This window comes from Dromiciops gliroides, chromosome 3 (genome assembly GCF_019393635.1).
Source record: "Dromiciops gliroides isolate mDroGli1 chromosome 3, mDroGli1.pri, whole genome shotgun sequence".
NCBI classification, from domain to species: Eukaryota; Metazoa; Chordata; class Mammalia; order Microbiotheria; family Microbiotheriidae; genus Dromiciops; species Dromiciops gliroides.
Window position 1 is genome coordinate 188,854,954 of NC_057863.1, and position 15,039 is coordinate 188,869,992.

The following is a 15,039-nucleotide window of genomic DNA, read 5'->3' on the forward strand; positions in this document are numbered from 1 at the left end:
GCTTACAAGAACAAGGAGGGTATAGTGTTTCTGTATCCTTTCACTGTTGTTGTATTGTTTCAAGCTGTGTCCAACTTTCCATGACCCCATTTGGGGTTTTCTTGGCAGAGATACTGGAGTGCATTGCCTTTCCTGCTCCAGATTATTTGATAGATGAAGAAACTGAGGCAAACAGGTTAAGTGACTTGCCCAGAGTCACAGAGCTGGTAAATGCCTGAGGCCAGATTTGAACTCTGATCTTTCTGACTCCAGGCACCCTGTGCTTTCTCCACTGTACCACCTATCTACCCTTTTTGTGTGTGTGTATTTGCATGCATCTGTGTACCCATGCATGTACAGATGTAGGTTGTAGTAACATGCATATATATTATATGTGCAGTTGTATACATGTATACATACATGTATATACACCTGTGTAATTTGGAGGAAGGGTCTAGATCTGTTATTTTATTAATATGAGAGACTCCATTAGGTAGAAATCCCTTCCATCAATACAAACCTACAAAACAACGTATCTGTAGTGCATGTTAGAGGAGTCACCTGAAATTTGAAGTGACTTGCCCATGGTCACCTAGTTAAGTACGTTTCAGAAGCCAGACTTGAACCCAGGTCTTCTCCCAAACCAGTCCTTTCCCCACTATTCCACATTACCACTCTTAATAATAATAAAAGGTACAAATTGCTTTTTCTTGAAAGAGCACTGGATTTGAAGCCAAAAGACCCATGTGTGAATTTTCAACTTGCTGTTTAATAGCTATCACTCCTGAGTAAGTCACTTTTCCTTGCTTGGCCTCAGTTTCCTTATGTCCAAAAAAACTGAGTGAGTTAGACTAAATGAGGAGTTCTTTACCTGTTTTTTTGGTATATCCTTGACCCCTTTGGTCATCTGGTGAAGCCTATGGACTCTTTCAAAATAATATAATGTTTATAATTGAAGGAAAAGCTAAACTTCAGTTAGAGGTAGAGAAAATATAGATGTATCATTTTTGCCATTCAAGTTTATGGACTGCCTGAAATTTCTTCATGGACCCCCAGAGGAGTCCATGGTCCCTTAACCTAGAATACCTAGACTAGATGTTCTTTAAAGTCCCTTCTAGCTCTATCATTAGAAGCCTATAAATTCTCCATGCAGTCCTCTTCCTGCCACCACTGGCAGAAAATTTACCTTATTTCAAACTTATGAATATCTTTTAAAAGATACTTTAACTGCAGAAATTCCCTTTACTTTGCATTACTTACCCTGGCACTGCCCACAATTCCAATTGCAGCCTCCAACTGCATATCAAAAGATGACTTGCCTACAATAAGTATACTTAGGGACTCTGCCCACCCACCCACCCACCCACAAATACAGATTCCCTGGAAAACCAACCCATTAGTAAGGAGCAGAAGAATGTGGTAGGGATCTTCTGCAGCCATTGTCAAATTTTCTTTTCTGCCACCCATTTGATTCATTTCATGTCTCATTGTAATGTGAGCTACTTGAGAATGGGGCTGTCTTATTTTTCTATTTGTAGTCACCAACAAATAGCACAGTGCTTTGCACGGAAAAACTTTTTCATTCATTCATTCATTCATTCATTTGGAGTCATATGGACTAAGACTTATTATGTTCATGTTAGTGACATTAGGGAAATGCTCTGAAATTGTCCAGGGTTCCAATATGTGAGATTGTATTATTACTGAATCCCTACTATAGCAATTATGAGGATCCTGACCAGTAACTTAGAAGTTACTAGATGTAATTCCAACCTTCTAGTCCACCATCATGGTATTTGAAGAAATTCTTACCAAGCTCTACTTCTATTTCATGGCGCACAGAAATTTCTGGACACATGGAGAAATTACTTTCACCTTAAAAATAAAGGAAAAGAGAATATTGAGTGTTAATTGAGTCAGGAACTTAAAGCTCAGATTCTGAGTTATCATTTATTCATGGGATGCTCTTCAGTGGAGTCAGAGAAAACTAAGTAAACCTAAAGGAAAAAGTCCAATCACAATTAGGAATCAGTCTGTCTTCTGAACTGCTCACAGCATCCCACCAATATATTTTATTCCTGGAAGGCAAAAGCCATTCCTTCCATTATGAGAAATTTTGATTTTCAGGACCTTTCAAATTACACAAACTAGTCCTTTGAAGTCTAGGCCTGAATCTAGAAAGGTATAAAGAGCACTTACCAAGCAAGGCATTAATGGAGATTTCATGGACTGGCTTAAAGAAATTATAGGCAGAGGTTTCCAATGTTTTTTTTCATTTTAAGGGTTTTTTTGTTTGTTTGTTTGGTTTGGTTTGATTTGGTTTGGTTTACTTGTGCTTTCATCCCCATAGAGAATTTCTAGGATAGAACTCCCTACCCATTCCACTTTCAACTATTTGACCATGACCAAGGTATTCTACCTTTCTAGGAATTCATTGTCCTAATCTGCAAAATGGGGGTGTTAAATAAGATGATTTCTAAAATGATTTTCATCTTAAAATTTTATGATCTATTGGTAGAGTTTTGAAGGAGTTATTTGGAGCTCTGAAAGATTAATTAAACTTGCTCAAGGTCACACTGACAATAAATCTCATAGATGGAACTTGAAAGGAAGTCTTTCCAATACCAAGGCAGCTAGGTGGTGTGGTGTATGGAGCATTGGGCCTGGAGTTAAGAAGACTTTAGTTCCAATCTGGCCTCTGACACTAACTATGTGACCCTAGGCAAGTTATATAGCCTCTGCCTGCCTCAGTTTCCTCAACTATAAAATGGGGTCTGTTTGGTGTTAATACTTGAAAGATTATAGCACATTCTTCCCACAGTTGTGTACAGTACTTGGTACAGTGCCTCTTCTATAATAGGCAATTAATAAGTGCTTGTTAGCCCCCCTGCTTCTTTTCTAAGGCCAGCCCTCCATCCACTATACCATGATGTCTTCATTTATATGTGGCAAATATATCAGGTGACATGATTTAAACGTATAGACCAAGCTTCCCAGAATTCATCATATACTGTCATTTGCTTCATAGAGTGACCTCTTCCTCTTGAAAATTTTATAGGGTATATTTAAGAATTAAAGTGAATTTTTTTAAGAAAATTCATTTTCATAATCATTTGTTGTTGTTTAGTCATTTCAGTTTTGTTTGACTCTTTGGGACTTCATTTGGAATTTTCTTAGCAAAGATACTGGAGTGGTTTGTCATATTCTTCTCCAGCTCATTTTACAGATGAGAAATGGAACTTGCCCAAGGCCACACAGCTAGTAAGTGTCTGAGGCCAGATTCGAACTCAGGAAGATGAGTCTTCCTGACTCCAGGTACATCACTCTATTCACTTTGCCATGTAACTGCACAACATCTCCAAAGATAACCTCTCCTTGATGCTGATGTCCTTTCAAGCAATCATCACATTTCTTATACCTTTCACCGCCAAACTTCTAGGAAGACCTCTCTATACACGGTTTCAATGCTCTTACCACACCTGTTCAGGTCTCAACTTCCTATAATTGGGCTCTCATCCATAACCACTACAGTGAAATTTCTCTTTTTAAACTCATTAATGATTTCCTTATCACCAAAGCCAAGGGAATCTTTTATTAGTCCTCACTAGGATAAAGCACTGAACTAGGTTTTCTCTTCTCATCCCTCCTTCTAAATCTTCATTGCAGGTTCTTCTTTCTCATATCTCCTAGAGATACTGCAGTAGTTTGTCATTTCCTTCTCCAGCTCATTTTTCAGATGAGGAATCTGAGGCAAACAGGGTTGTGACTGATTCAGTGTCACATAGCTAGTAAATCTCTGAGATGAGAATTCCTTCAGACTTTATTCTTGCCCATGATCTCTAAATTTTTGTCCTTTGAAACTTCATTTTTCTAAGACTACAGTTTTCCTTACTATCAGATGACATGAAAGTCTCTTTCTCCAGCTCTGACCAATTCTCTGATTTCCAGTTTAACATTTCCAGCTGGCTACCAGAAATCTCCATCTGGATGTCCAGAACATTAACTGAATTCATTATCTTCCTCATCAAATCTACTCCTCTATCCATCATTCACAAATTCAAAATCTCAGAGCCATTGATGACTGTTATGATTTCCTTATTCTCCCATCTAACCTGTTTCCAAGTAATATTGACAATACCACCACCTTTGCTTTTTTCCCCACCCCTTGTCTTCTACTCCTAGACCTACTACCATTGTTGGATTCTTCCCCCCCTCCCCTTCCACACACTTGCATTATTCTCTTAATTCATTTCCTCTCTTTTCTCTCCAAATCATCCTTCACACAACTGCCAGGAAATCTTAATTTGCACCATGACTAGTAGACATCTTTAATGATTTCCCATCACTTAAAAAACAAAATAAAATATAAACTCCTTAGTTTGTCATTCATGGCCCTCTACAATCTGAATCCAATCCACCTTTCTATCCTTATTTTATATTATTCCCCTTCATACATTCTGTACTATGGCTAAACTGTACTGTGATGGATTTGAAGTCAAAAGACCTAACTTCAAGTCCTGTCTCCACCATTTACTCCTGTGTGTGACTTTGGGAAAACCACTTAGTCTTTATTAGCCTCAGTTTCCTAATACACAAAATGAGGTGCCCAACTAAATGAGGGGGCTCAATTACCTTTAAGGTTCCTTCCAGCTCTAAATCTAGAATCTGATGAATTTATGTTCCTGATTTTAAATTACATATAAGGAATGGGAATCACATAATTTGGAAAGTTGGTGCTCTCATTGCCCCCATTATAATATGGTTCTAAAGCAACATAAGGGAAATGTACTATTAACAAAATCACTTGTCTTTATAAAATCAAATGGCATGGCAAAAGAAATAATTTGGGGACATCCACCCTTAATAGTATCATTAGAGATCATCAAAGAGCATAGGAGGGGAGAGGGAAATTACTAAAAAGAGCACATTAAAAAAAACTATTACCTTTTTCTCATCAAAGACTTCTCTGTAATACAGCAACTTACCTTGAAATATAAATGGCCTAGATGCAGTCACAGTATAATTGATTCCATTTTCACTATAAATGAATTTACAGGTATAATTGCCTGCATCAGCAGCAGTTGGATTTTTAATTATCAAGTAATCATCCTTTGCATAGTAAGCTTGTCCCTTGAGGGCTTTACAATTCTGAAAAATGAAATTGTGTTCAATTTCCAGCTACCCATAATGCTTTAAATTAATTGTCTAGTATCAATCGATATCATTGCTATTTCTCACTTACCTTAAACCAGTCCACATGTGCTATTTTATCATAACGTTCAATTGTAGGACAATAAATCATTGACCTTATAGAAGTTCCTTTTGTTGTCATGTATAACAGGTCTTTGGGGACAACACAACCTTGTTGTTTGGGATATATTGTAATATTCACATATCCACCAAAAGAGCCCCGGGGGCTGTTAAAATAAAAGAAATCAAAATCAAATATTTTAAAACCAAAATGTCTGAAAGGAAATAAGCTTAACCCTAGTCATTATTCATTATTTTTACACTTTATGAAAACTGATATAGAAGTTTCCTTTTCCTTGGGGAAAAAATAGTGTCCATGAGACTTCTAGGAAGATGAGGAAGAAAGTTGCAATCAAACCTGTCTCCTTTTAATTTTCCCTTGAAGAAAAACAACTGAAATTCTGAAAAGAAATAAAATTGTCAAAAATCCTTACAGGAAAATGAAAATTCATCTAAGAGACAATAAACAAATTGTTGCAATCTTAAAACTATAATATGGGGAAAAAGAAGCAGGAGAAAGATTTTGGAAAAGATGAATAGTGAATGAGTATAACAAATAGCATCAGAAATACTATAAGAAATATAATGCTATAGTCAAGGATAGAAATAAAAAGAGTAAGTCTGTGTTCCATTTTGAAAAATAATGGACTACAATTTGACAAAGTTAGAAGGCAAAATTGACAATTCTAAAATTACATGAGGATTAAACTCCTTTTGAAAAATCACAAGAATTAATGTATGTATAAAACCCAACAAATATGTCCCCATAAGAAATATGTTTAATGCCAAAAGATATCAAAATATATAAAGATTGGGCCAGCTAGATGGCACAATGGATAAAGCACCAGCCCTGGATTCAGGAGGACCTGAGTTCAAATCCAGCCTCAGACACTTGACACTTACTAACTAGTAACTAGCAACTAGTGTGACCCTGGGCAAGTCACTTAACCCTCATTGCCCCGCCCCCCCCCAAAAGGCATATAAAAATTGAAATTAATCTTATAGACTAAAATTCACATTATAGCTTGCTCAAAAAAAATGTGCAAATGCAGGGAAGATATCTGACAATTTTAAAAAAGAAATCATATCATACTCAAAAGGTGCCTTATAAAACATTAATTTTGAATAGCAATTAAACATATAAAGAAAAAGCTTGTCTCCTGAAAAAAAAAAGATTGAAAGTACTCCATTCTCCAAATACGGTAAACCTACCAAACATAAATCTGGAATATATTATAAAGCTTTAAACAGAGTTTTAAAGAAACTAGATTTAATAAACATATGAAGATAATGCAATGGAAAAGCAGAGCACATATACATTTTGCCCGAAATATAAGAGGAAATTAATTAATCACAAAATTAATTGACTTGTAAGTCATAGGCAAATTTAGAAATGAGATCTTAAATAGTACATGCAGGTCATAACACAGTAAAGCTAGTCATAAGAATATAGTCAAAAGTACATGGAAATCAACAAAAATTATCAATGCTTTATTGAACAAAGCATTGGCCAAAGAAAAATTATATGGAAAGGGAATGATTGGGGACTCCTAAAAAAATTGTATCCCAATCACATTAAGGATGTCAGACCCTTAATTTGTATCTGGTAAATGGTATGTGACTTTGTATAAAAAGATTATGAGGAATCAATTTAGGATTGGCAAAAATAATAGACGTGGCCCTGGCTATATTTTGCTCCTATATATCCCTTTCTCTGCCTTGTGTCCAGAGTAGGATGTCAGAATTTTAAAGAGGAACCATTCTGGCTTAAGTATAGGTAAGGAGAGAGAATCCAGTGCCTGGCCAGGATCCTGTTTTTCAAGGGATGAAAAGCACAGCTCAGAGTCTGAGGGATCCAAATTGAGGAGGATGCCCACTGTGTCTTCCAGGTTAAAGGTTTTGGCTCTTCCCACAATTCAATCCTTTTTCTACTAATTCTAGCAGCTTATTGGCTTGTCCTTCATAATTAATCTTGACTAAAGTCACATCCATGCCACATAAGTTCACATAGCAGTACCAGAGGCCAGGATCTCAAGGCAATGGAGACTATGGCTGAATGGTGGATTCACATGCCCAACCTAGCACAGATGTTGTGTCCTTGTGGGAAATATGCCAAACAAGTCCAGGAACCCAAAAGAGTGACTAACCCAAGAAAGATACTGTGTCCATTGAGGAATAACACATAATACTATGAGAGGAAATCAATGGCCCTGAGGTACTAAACATGTGAATTTCCCCTCCACATATGTTCTGCATGTATGGGTTTCTCTAGACATGTTCAGTATACTTGAGGGAGAATAAGGATTTTGTTTGTTGGGGGTAAACATTGTGATGAAATAATGGGATTTAGCAGATATTCAAAGACCCACCTGGAGATTAATCAAGACTGATTGAATCAAGTGAGAGTAATTGACTGCTGATTAAGCCTACTTCAAGTTAATTGGATTGTAATCACACCTGGCTATCCCTTAAGAAGGTATTGTTCTCACAAACTAGACTGTGAACTCAACTTGAGAACACCTTCAAAGCCAATGGATTTGGATGACGCCAACCAATCACCTTGAAGCACTGTGTAAGGACCGCCTCTGTTCCAGATCTATAAAAAGCTTCCACAAACAGCTTGCTAGGGAGTTCCTGATTAAAGCAGACCCGTGGAGGAGGACTTCAGGAAGAACCCAACCAGGCTGGAACTCTAGGCTAGGTAGGACTTCTTTTTCTTAACTCCTTGTGAATATCTCTATGCTTTAATAAATGTTTAATGCCTAAAGACTGGTGCTGAAGCTTCTGATTTAAGGTGACCACAATTTAGATTTTAAACATCACAACATCCCATTGTAAATCTCTGTAAACATAATAATGTTATACCAGTAAATGCCATGGCTCAAAGCCAATTGTATTCCTTGGCTGACTAATGAATGATAAACACATTGGTGGGAGCAATAGGAGGCTACTAAAGAATACTTTATGATCAGAGGAGTAATAAGATCAGACCTGTGCTTTAGGAATATCAATGTGGCATCTGTGTTGAGGATTAATTGGAAAGAGGAGAGATTGGAAAGGGGAAAGCAATTAAGAAGTGTTTGCAATTGCCCAATTGAGCAGGGATAAGTTAGAGGCAACTTCATAGAACTAAATACCTCAATGTTTCCTGTCTATTGAAATTGAAAAATGAACAAAAAACCCAAACGAAAGTAGAAAAGGGGAGAGCATCAAGATCAGAACATATTGATGAAATAGAATTGATAAACAAAACCAATAAAACTAAGGGAAGTTTGGGTAGGAACTTTTGAAAAAAATCAAATGAAACAAACAATTGGAAAACTTTGTTTTTATAAAGGGAAAGAGAAAAATAAAATAACTAAAATTTGAAATCAGAGCTTATAATAAATTTAAAATAAGTTAAGAAAATTATTATTAGCCAAACTTTGTTAATAAAATCTACAATTAAAAAATTAAATCTGCACCCAGAGAAAGAACTGATATCCAGAAGTATGGATAGAATGAATTTACATTCATACATACATACATACATACATACATACATACATACATACATACACACACACATTTGTGTCTGGTGTGGGGAGGAGAAAAGAGAAAAAAAAGGAAAAATAAATTTACATCAGGACTTTATTATATATTTAAAAGAAATAGCATATTGTACATAATAGACTTGCTGTTTCTTGTGAAATAATGTTTTTAGAACTATACTATGTTATAGTAGTGCTTGTCTTATTCCATAAATTAAAAATAAAATACATTTTAAAATTAAAAGATAAAAGAAATAGACTAATATGTTACCAGACTAACAAAATAGAAAACTGGAAACTCAAATAGACAAATCTCAAAATTTAAGATCATTAATGAACTGTCACATTTTGGTCAGCAGGCAAGATTTGCAAAGAAAATTCTTCTATTGGATTCAGGAGGACCTAAATTCAAATCCAGTCTCAGACACTAGACACTTAACTAGCTGTGTGACCCTGGGCAAGTCACTTAACCCTCATTGCCCTGCAAAAATACAAACAAAGAAAAAAAACCACTCCATTCTGAGATGGGGAGGAGCAGGGTAGTAAATTAATTTTATACTCCTCAGAAAAGGCTCAAAGACCTTAAACTCATCAGAGTTACCTCAAGGAGGGATTAACACACATACCCAATTAGGTGGATTAATCTATTTAATCTGGGCAGTAAATGAGCCTAACACTCATCAGAATTGGCTCAAAGACCTCAATCTCAACATCCTTGGCTCAAGGAGGGAATAACATACACACTCAATTGGGTGGAGTAATCTCTCTAACCCTGCAGGAAAATAGGAGGGGAAGGGGATAAAGAGAGAGGGACAAAAGAAGGAAGGGCAGATTGGGGGAGGGGACATACAGAAGCAAATCCCTTTTGAAGAGGGATAGGATGGAAGAAGGTGGATAATAGAATAAATATCATGGGGAAGGGAATAGGAAGGAGGGAAACAGTTAATAATAGTAATCATGAAAAAGAGAAAAGGGGGGAAATTGTACAAAAAATATTTATAGCAACTCTTTGTGGTGGCTAAGAATTGAGAATCAAGGGAATGTCCATCAATTGAAGAATGACTGAAGAAGCTGTGGTATATGATTGTAGTGGAATGGTATTGTGCTATAGAAAATGACAAACAGGATGATCCCAGAAAAACCTGGAAAGACTCATGAACTGATGTATAGTGAAGTAAGCAGAGCTGGGAGGACATTGTGCATAGTGACAGCAGCATTGTTCAGTGAACAATTGTGAATGACTTAACTACTCTCAGCAATGCAATGATCCAAGACAATCAAAGGACTAATGAGGAAGTCTACTATCCACCCCCATAGAAAGAACTGATAAAAAAGAACACTTGTGGATTGTACATATATAACCTGGTTGCGATCTTGTGGAAGGGGGAGGGAAAGGAGGGAGGGAGGGAGAAAAATTTGGAACCCTAAATCTTATGAAAATGAATGTTGAAAACTACCCTTACATGTAACTGGAAAAAATAAAATAAATGTTTGTTGAAAGAAAAAAATTTTTTATTAAAAAAAAAGAAGAAAATTCTTCTAAATCTTTAAAAAATAAGTAACCCTTTTACTGTCTAAAGATTATAAATTCTATCCACTTGTTTCTACAAGGTAAATATGCTTACATTTCTCAAATATGGCATCTACCTCAAAGAGCTAAGGATCAAATGGAATAATACTCCCTGTTTTACCTGCCTCGACTTTACTGGTTTTTACCTTTTTTTCCCCTCAGAGCTTCCTTATTTGTTCATTCTCATTTATTCCCCAAATTCTAAACTAAACTATTTCTCTAATGCCCCCTCAGTCATTGGTAAGGCCAGGTCCTTTTTCTACTGAGATTCAAATGCATAATTCAGATTCAGATAAAAAACATTCCCTGTCAGAGCCGCATCCCTGGAAGTGATTTTATATTATGAGAATCTTAGATTCAGAAGATAGTTTGAGGGAGAAATAGCAAAATAAAGAATAAGAGATTGCTGTAATTTCACTGAATTTTACTAAATTGTGGTTATTGAGTTGATTTTCAGTTGTGTTGGATTCTTCATGACCCTATTTGGGGTTTTCTTGGCTAAGATACTGGAGAGATTTGTCAGTTCCTTCTCCAACTCATTTTATAGATGAAGAAACTGAGACAAACAGGGTAAAGTGACTTACCCAATGTCACACAGCTAGTAAGTGTCTGGGGCCAGGTTTGAACTCAGGAAGATGAGTCTTAGCAGATGAAGAAAGTCCCTGTGCCAATGCCAGTCAGTACGTTCTCTGCAATTTGTAATCAGTGTTATCTCAAGCACTAAGAGACTCATTGATTTGTCCAGAGTCACATAGACAGTATGTGCCAGATGTAGGATTTGAACATAAGTCTTTATGACTTCAAGGTAGGATCTCTATCAATTATTTCTGCTGTTTCTCATCTGAAAGAATCTTACCAAGACAGAGATCAAAATGACATTCACAGGTTGGCTGCCTGAAGATTTTTTTATTATTTTCCCCTTAGGTGTACATACCTTTTTCTAGTACAATTATATATTCCAGAGTCATTCACTGAAGTTGGTAGAAATTTTAGTTGTTCATCTGAGGAATATATCCTATTTCTTTTATTGGTAGTAATGTTTTTATTAGATTTAAAGTGAGTCCAGTAAATTTGAGATTCAGGTTTTTTTAATCTGGGACACAACACAATTAAAGCCTCGTTTTCCATTGCATTATAGAGTTTCCCTGCAAATGAAGAAGAGATGTTAAAGTCATATGTGTGTACATACATATAAACACACATATATGTGTATTGTGAGAATTGGAATGACACCCCCTGCTGGGAGAGATATTGCAGGGAAGCTCCGCCATAAGGAGAAAGCATATGATTTAGAAACTATGTAACTTTAGCGTCTGGAAATTATCCAGTGCCCAAAAGTTACATCTATAGAACCACCTGTGGGACCTGTCAATCAGAGCTACCAGCCAATTAGCTTGGAGGTGTGTGTGTGTGTGTGTGTGTGTGTGTGTGTGTGTGTGTGTGTGTGTGTGTGTGTGTGTGTGTTTCTCAGGAGGCTTCTGGGAGAAGCTGAAGAGCAAGCAGGCCTTTCTGTGAGAGACTTTGGCGGGGGAACAAGAGACAGGCAGGATAGAGAGAGCAAGCAAAATTTCATGCTTGATCCACGTGTTTCTCTTTACTAGCCCCTAATATACTTTAATAAATACTTAATGCCCAAAGATTGGTGCTATATATTTTCTAATTTAAGGCGACCACTCATTAGATTTTAGACATCATAGCTAGAATTTTAGCTCTGTCTTATTAAGGATAATGTTCAAATTCGCTCCTACAAAATGACAGTCCAACATCAGGTGAAGAAAATTAGATTTAATGAACATTATAGTACAGGAAAAGAGATATTAGTTTTGTAGCAACAATAAAGTAAGCAGCCTAACAATGTAACTATTAAAGCAAAAGTGACCACTATGTAAATATTTAGAGGGGGAAACATCACCAAATTGGGGAAGCACCAATTCCTGGGTCCATTGGCTGGGGGTCCTGGTACAGCCTCCCAGAGTCCCAATTGGGAATATCCCTGGCAGAGCATCCTCTCCACAGGTGAGACTCCGAAGAGGCTGGGGGTTTACTCTGACTTATACAGGACTTTAAACAAAAGTGGCTTGTATGATGAGCTAATTTTATGACTGACACCAAGTGAGTTCATGCAGGATCACTGCCAGAGAAGTTGGAATAAACATTTAGTTTCAGGACATATTCCTGAGGGGGAGCCAACCCCCCAGGACTACTCCTGGAATTGTTTATAGTCCCTAGGAATGGCTAGTTCCTGGGAACCTTAGGCAGTTAATCAGTGAGATATGCCTAGAAGGGACCTGGCCAAGATCCCAGCAGGGTATCCTCCTTCACGTTCCTACTCTCAGTCAAAACAGGGGCAATTTCCCATGTTAAGCTATAGCTAGAGTTAGCAGAAAACATCTGGGAGTTCATAGAGGGGGCAAACAGGTTTGTGAGCTAGGCCTATGCCTGGATGATCTTCTAATATTCATTTACCTTTCAGCCCCTTACAATATATTTGGCATATATGTGGCATGTACGTATGTGTGTATGTATATATCCATATGTGTGTATTTGTGTGTATATATGTGTGTGTGTGTATACATACACACACACATATATATATATACACACACACACACACACATACATACAGATATATGGTACTCCACTGTGTATGTTATTGTTGTTGAATCATTTCAGTTGTGTCTGACTCTTCATGACCCCACTTAGAATTTTCTTGGCAAAGACACTGGAGTGGTTTACCATTTGCTTCTTCAACTCATTTTGTAGATGAGAAAATTGAGGCAAACAGGGTGGAATGACTTGCCCAGGGTTACCCAGTCTGAGGCTGGATTTGAATTTAGCGAAATAAGTCTTTCTGACTCCACACATGGCACTCTATCCACTGTGCCATCTAGCTGCCTCCACTATGTGTGGCCTTGAAAAATATTTCCTGTTGGAATTTGCATTCACAGCTGTATCAGAAACAAAAATGTTGGTTTCTGATCCAGTTCTGAAAGGATGCTAAAGAATGCCAAGGTAAAATAATCATCTGGCTGGGTACTGTGGACTGTGGACCTGTTACAGTGTAAGGAGCAATAATCAGAGGCTCTGCAGTCAGAGGACCCAGGTTCAAATTCAGCTTCTGATGCTTATTATCTGTGTGATTTTAGATGACTTAATTATGCTCCCTGGGCCTCAAAAGCATTTAGGTGGCAGAGAGGACAGTGAACTGCTCCTAGAGTCAGCAAGGCATAAGTTCAAATCTAGACTAAGACATTCACTAGCTGTATAACCCTGGACATGTCATTTAACTTCTGTCTGCCTCAGTTCCCTCAACTGTTAAAAAAGAGATGATAACATCACCTACCTCAAAGGGTTGGTGAAGATCAAATGACAGTATTTGTAATGCGCTTAAAATGGGCATATATTATTATTATTATGATGATTATTATTATTGTTGTGTTTTTTCCTTTCCTCATCTGAAAAATAGGAGTGTTGGTCTAGAGGGTTTCTGAGGTTTTTACCAGCTCTAGAACAGGTCTTCTTAAACTTTTTTCCATTTACAACCCCTTGGCAGATATAACCTTTTACTGTTGTCAAGTTTTTCATGATCCCCACATTCAGTTACACAGCCCCATTGTTTAAGAAGCTAAGTTCTGGAGCTATGATGCTGTAATTTGGAACTGGATTCATTGTAATACTACATTGGAAACATTGCTTATCTATGTAAAAGCAGATCCATTTGTCAATGACAAATGATTTAAGAGCCAAAGACTTCTAAAAGAGACCTGCTCTCCCATATTACAGATGGGAAAACTGAGGGGCAGAAAGGTTGACTTAACTAACTTGCCCAAAGTTACAAATGGCAGTTAAAACTAGAGTCCACATTCAAATGAATCTCTTGTCCAAAAGCAACAGGAATAGAAGAAAACTAGCACAACACAAAAGAACCCTCACTTTGACAACTTAGACCCAGTGAATACTAACATAAAGTTAAAATATCTGAAATTAGTTTTATTAAAGTCAGACAAGTTTTTTTTTTAATTAAAATATTTTTAAATCAAGAAAAAGAAGAATCTTACCTGGATTTGCTCCTGTGGACTCTATAAAGAGAGTTGATAAAACCAGGAAGTACCAAAACTCCATTTGTTTTTCAATTTAGTACAATTCAATTAAATAATGAGCATTGCAATAAACCATGCGATGGCAAAGACCAGGAGCCACTCCAGATTGCTGGTGTTCACTGCAAGATCTACAGAACAATATTTGCACACACAAAAATTACTGAGAGGGAGATAATAATTGTCAAGTATGATTTATATCCTCATTGAGCTTCAAAAGAATGAATGAATCACTCCACTATCCAACTCTGCATTTTTCCTGACTGTCTCCTATGGCTGGAATTCTCTCCCTCCTCATCTCCACTTCCTGGACTCTCTGGCTTCTTCTTTGGCAAAAAACCTTTCCTGATCCAACTTAAAGCTAATGCCTTCCATTTGCTGATTTCCTCCCCCCCCTCCCCATTTATTCTGTATATATGTTGTTTGTCCAAAGTTGTTTGCATGTTGTCTTCTCCATTAGACTGATTTCCTTGAGAAGAGAAACTTTTGCCTTTCTTTGTATAATCAGAGCTTATAACAATGCCTTATACATAGTAGACACCTAAAAATGCTTGTTGATTGATTGAGCAGCTACTGTAACCTCAACATTATCTTAGTTACTCAGAACCATATC

At 36.9% G+C, this 15,039-nt stretch overlaps 1 protein-coding gene across 1 annotated transcript in view; it reads right to left on the reverse strand.

Moving 5' to 3' along the window:
- IL1RL1 (interleukin 1 receptor like 1) overlaps positions 1–14,470 on the reverse strand; it is a 44,226-nt gene extending 29,756 nt beyond the window's left edge. Inside the window, 5 exon segments of the mRNA XM_043993412.1 lie at positions 1,792–1,854; positions 4,965–5,127; positions 5,222–5,396; positions 11,264–11,474; positions 14,388–14,470. Coding sequence (XP_043849347.1) covers positions 1,792–1,854; positions 4,965–5,127; positions 5,222–5,396; positions 11,264–11,474; positions 14,388–14,451 — 676 coding nt within the window. The 5' untranslated portion in view covers positions 14,452–14,470.
- Between the last annotated feature and the right edge of the window lie 569 nt (positions 14,471–15,039).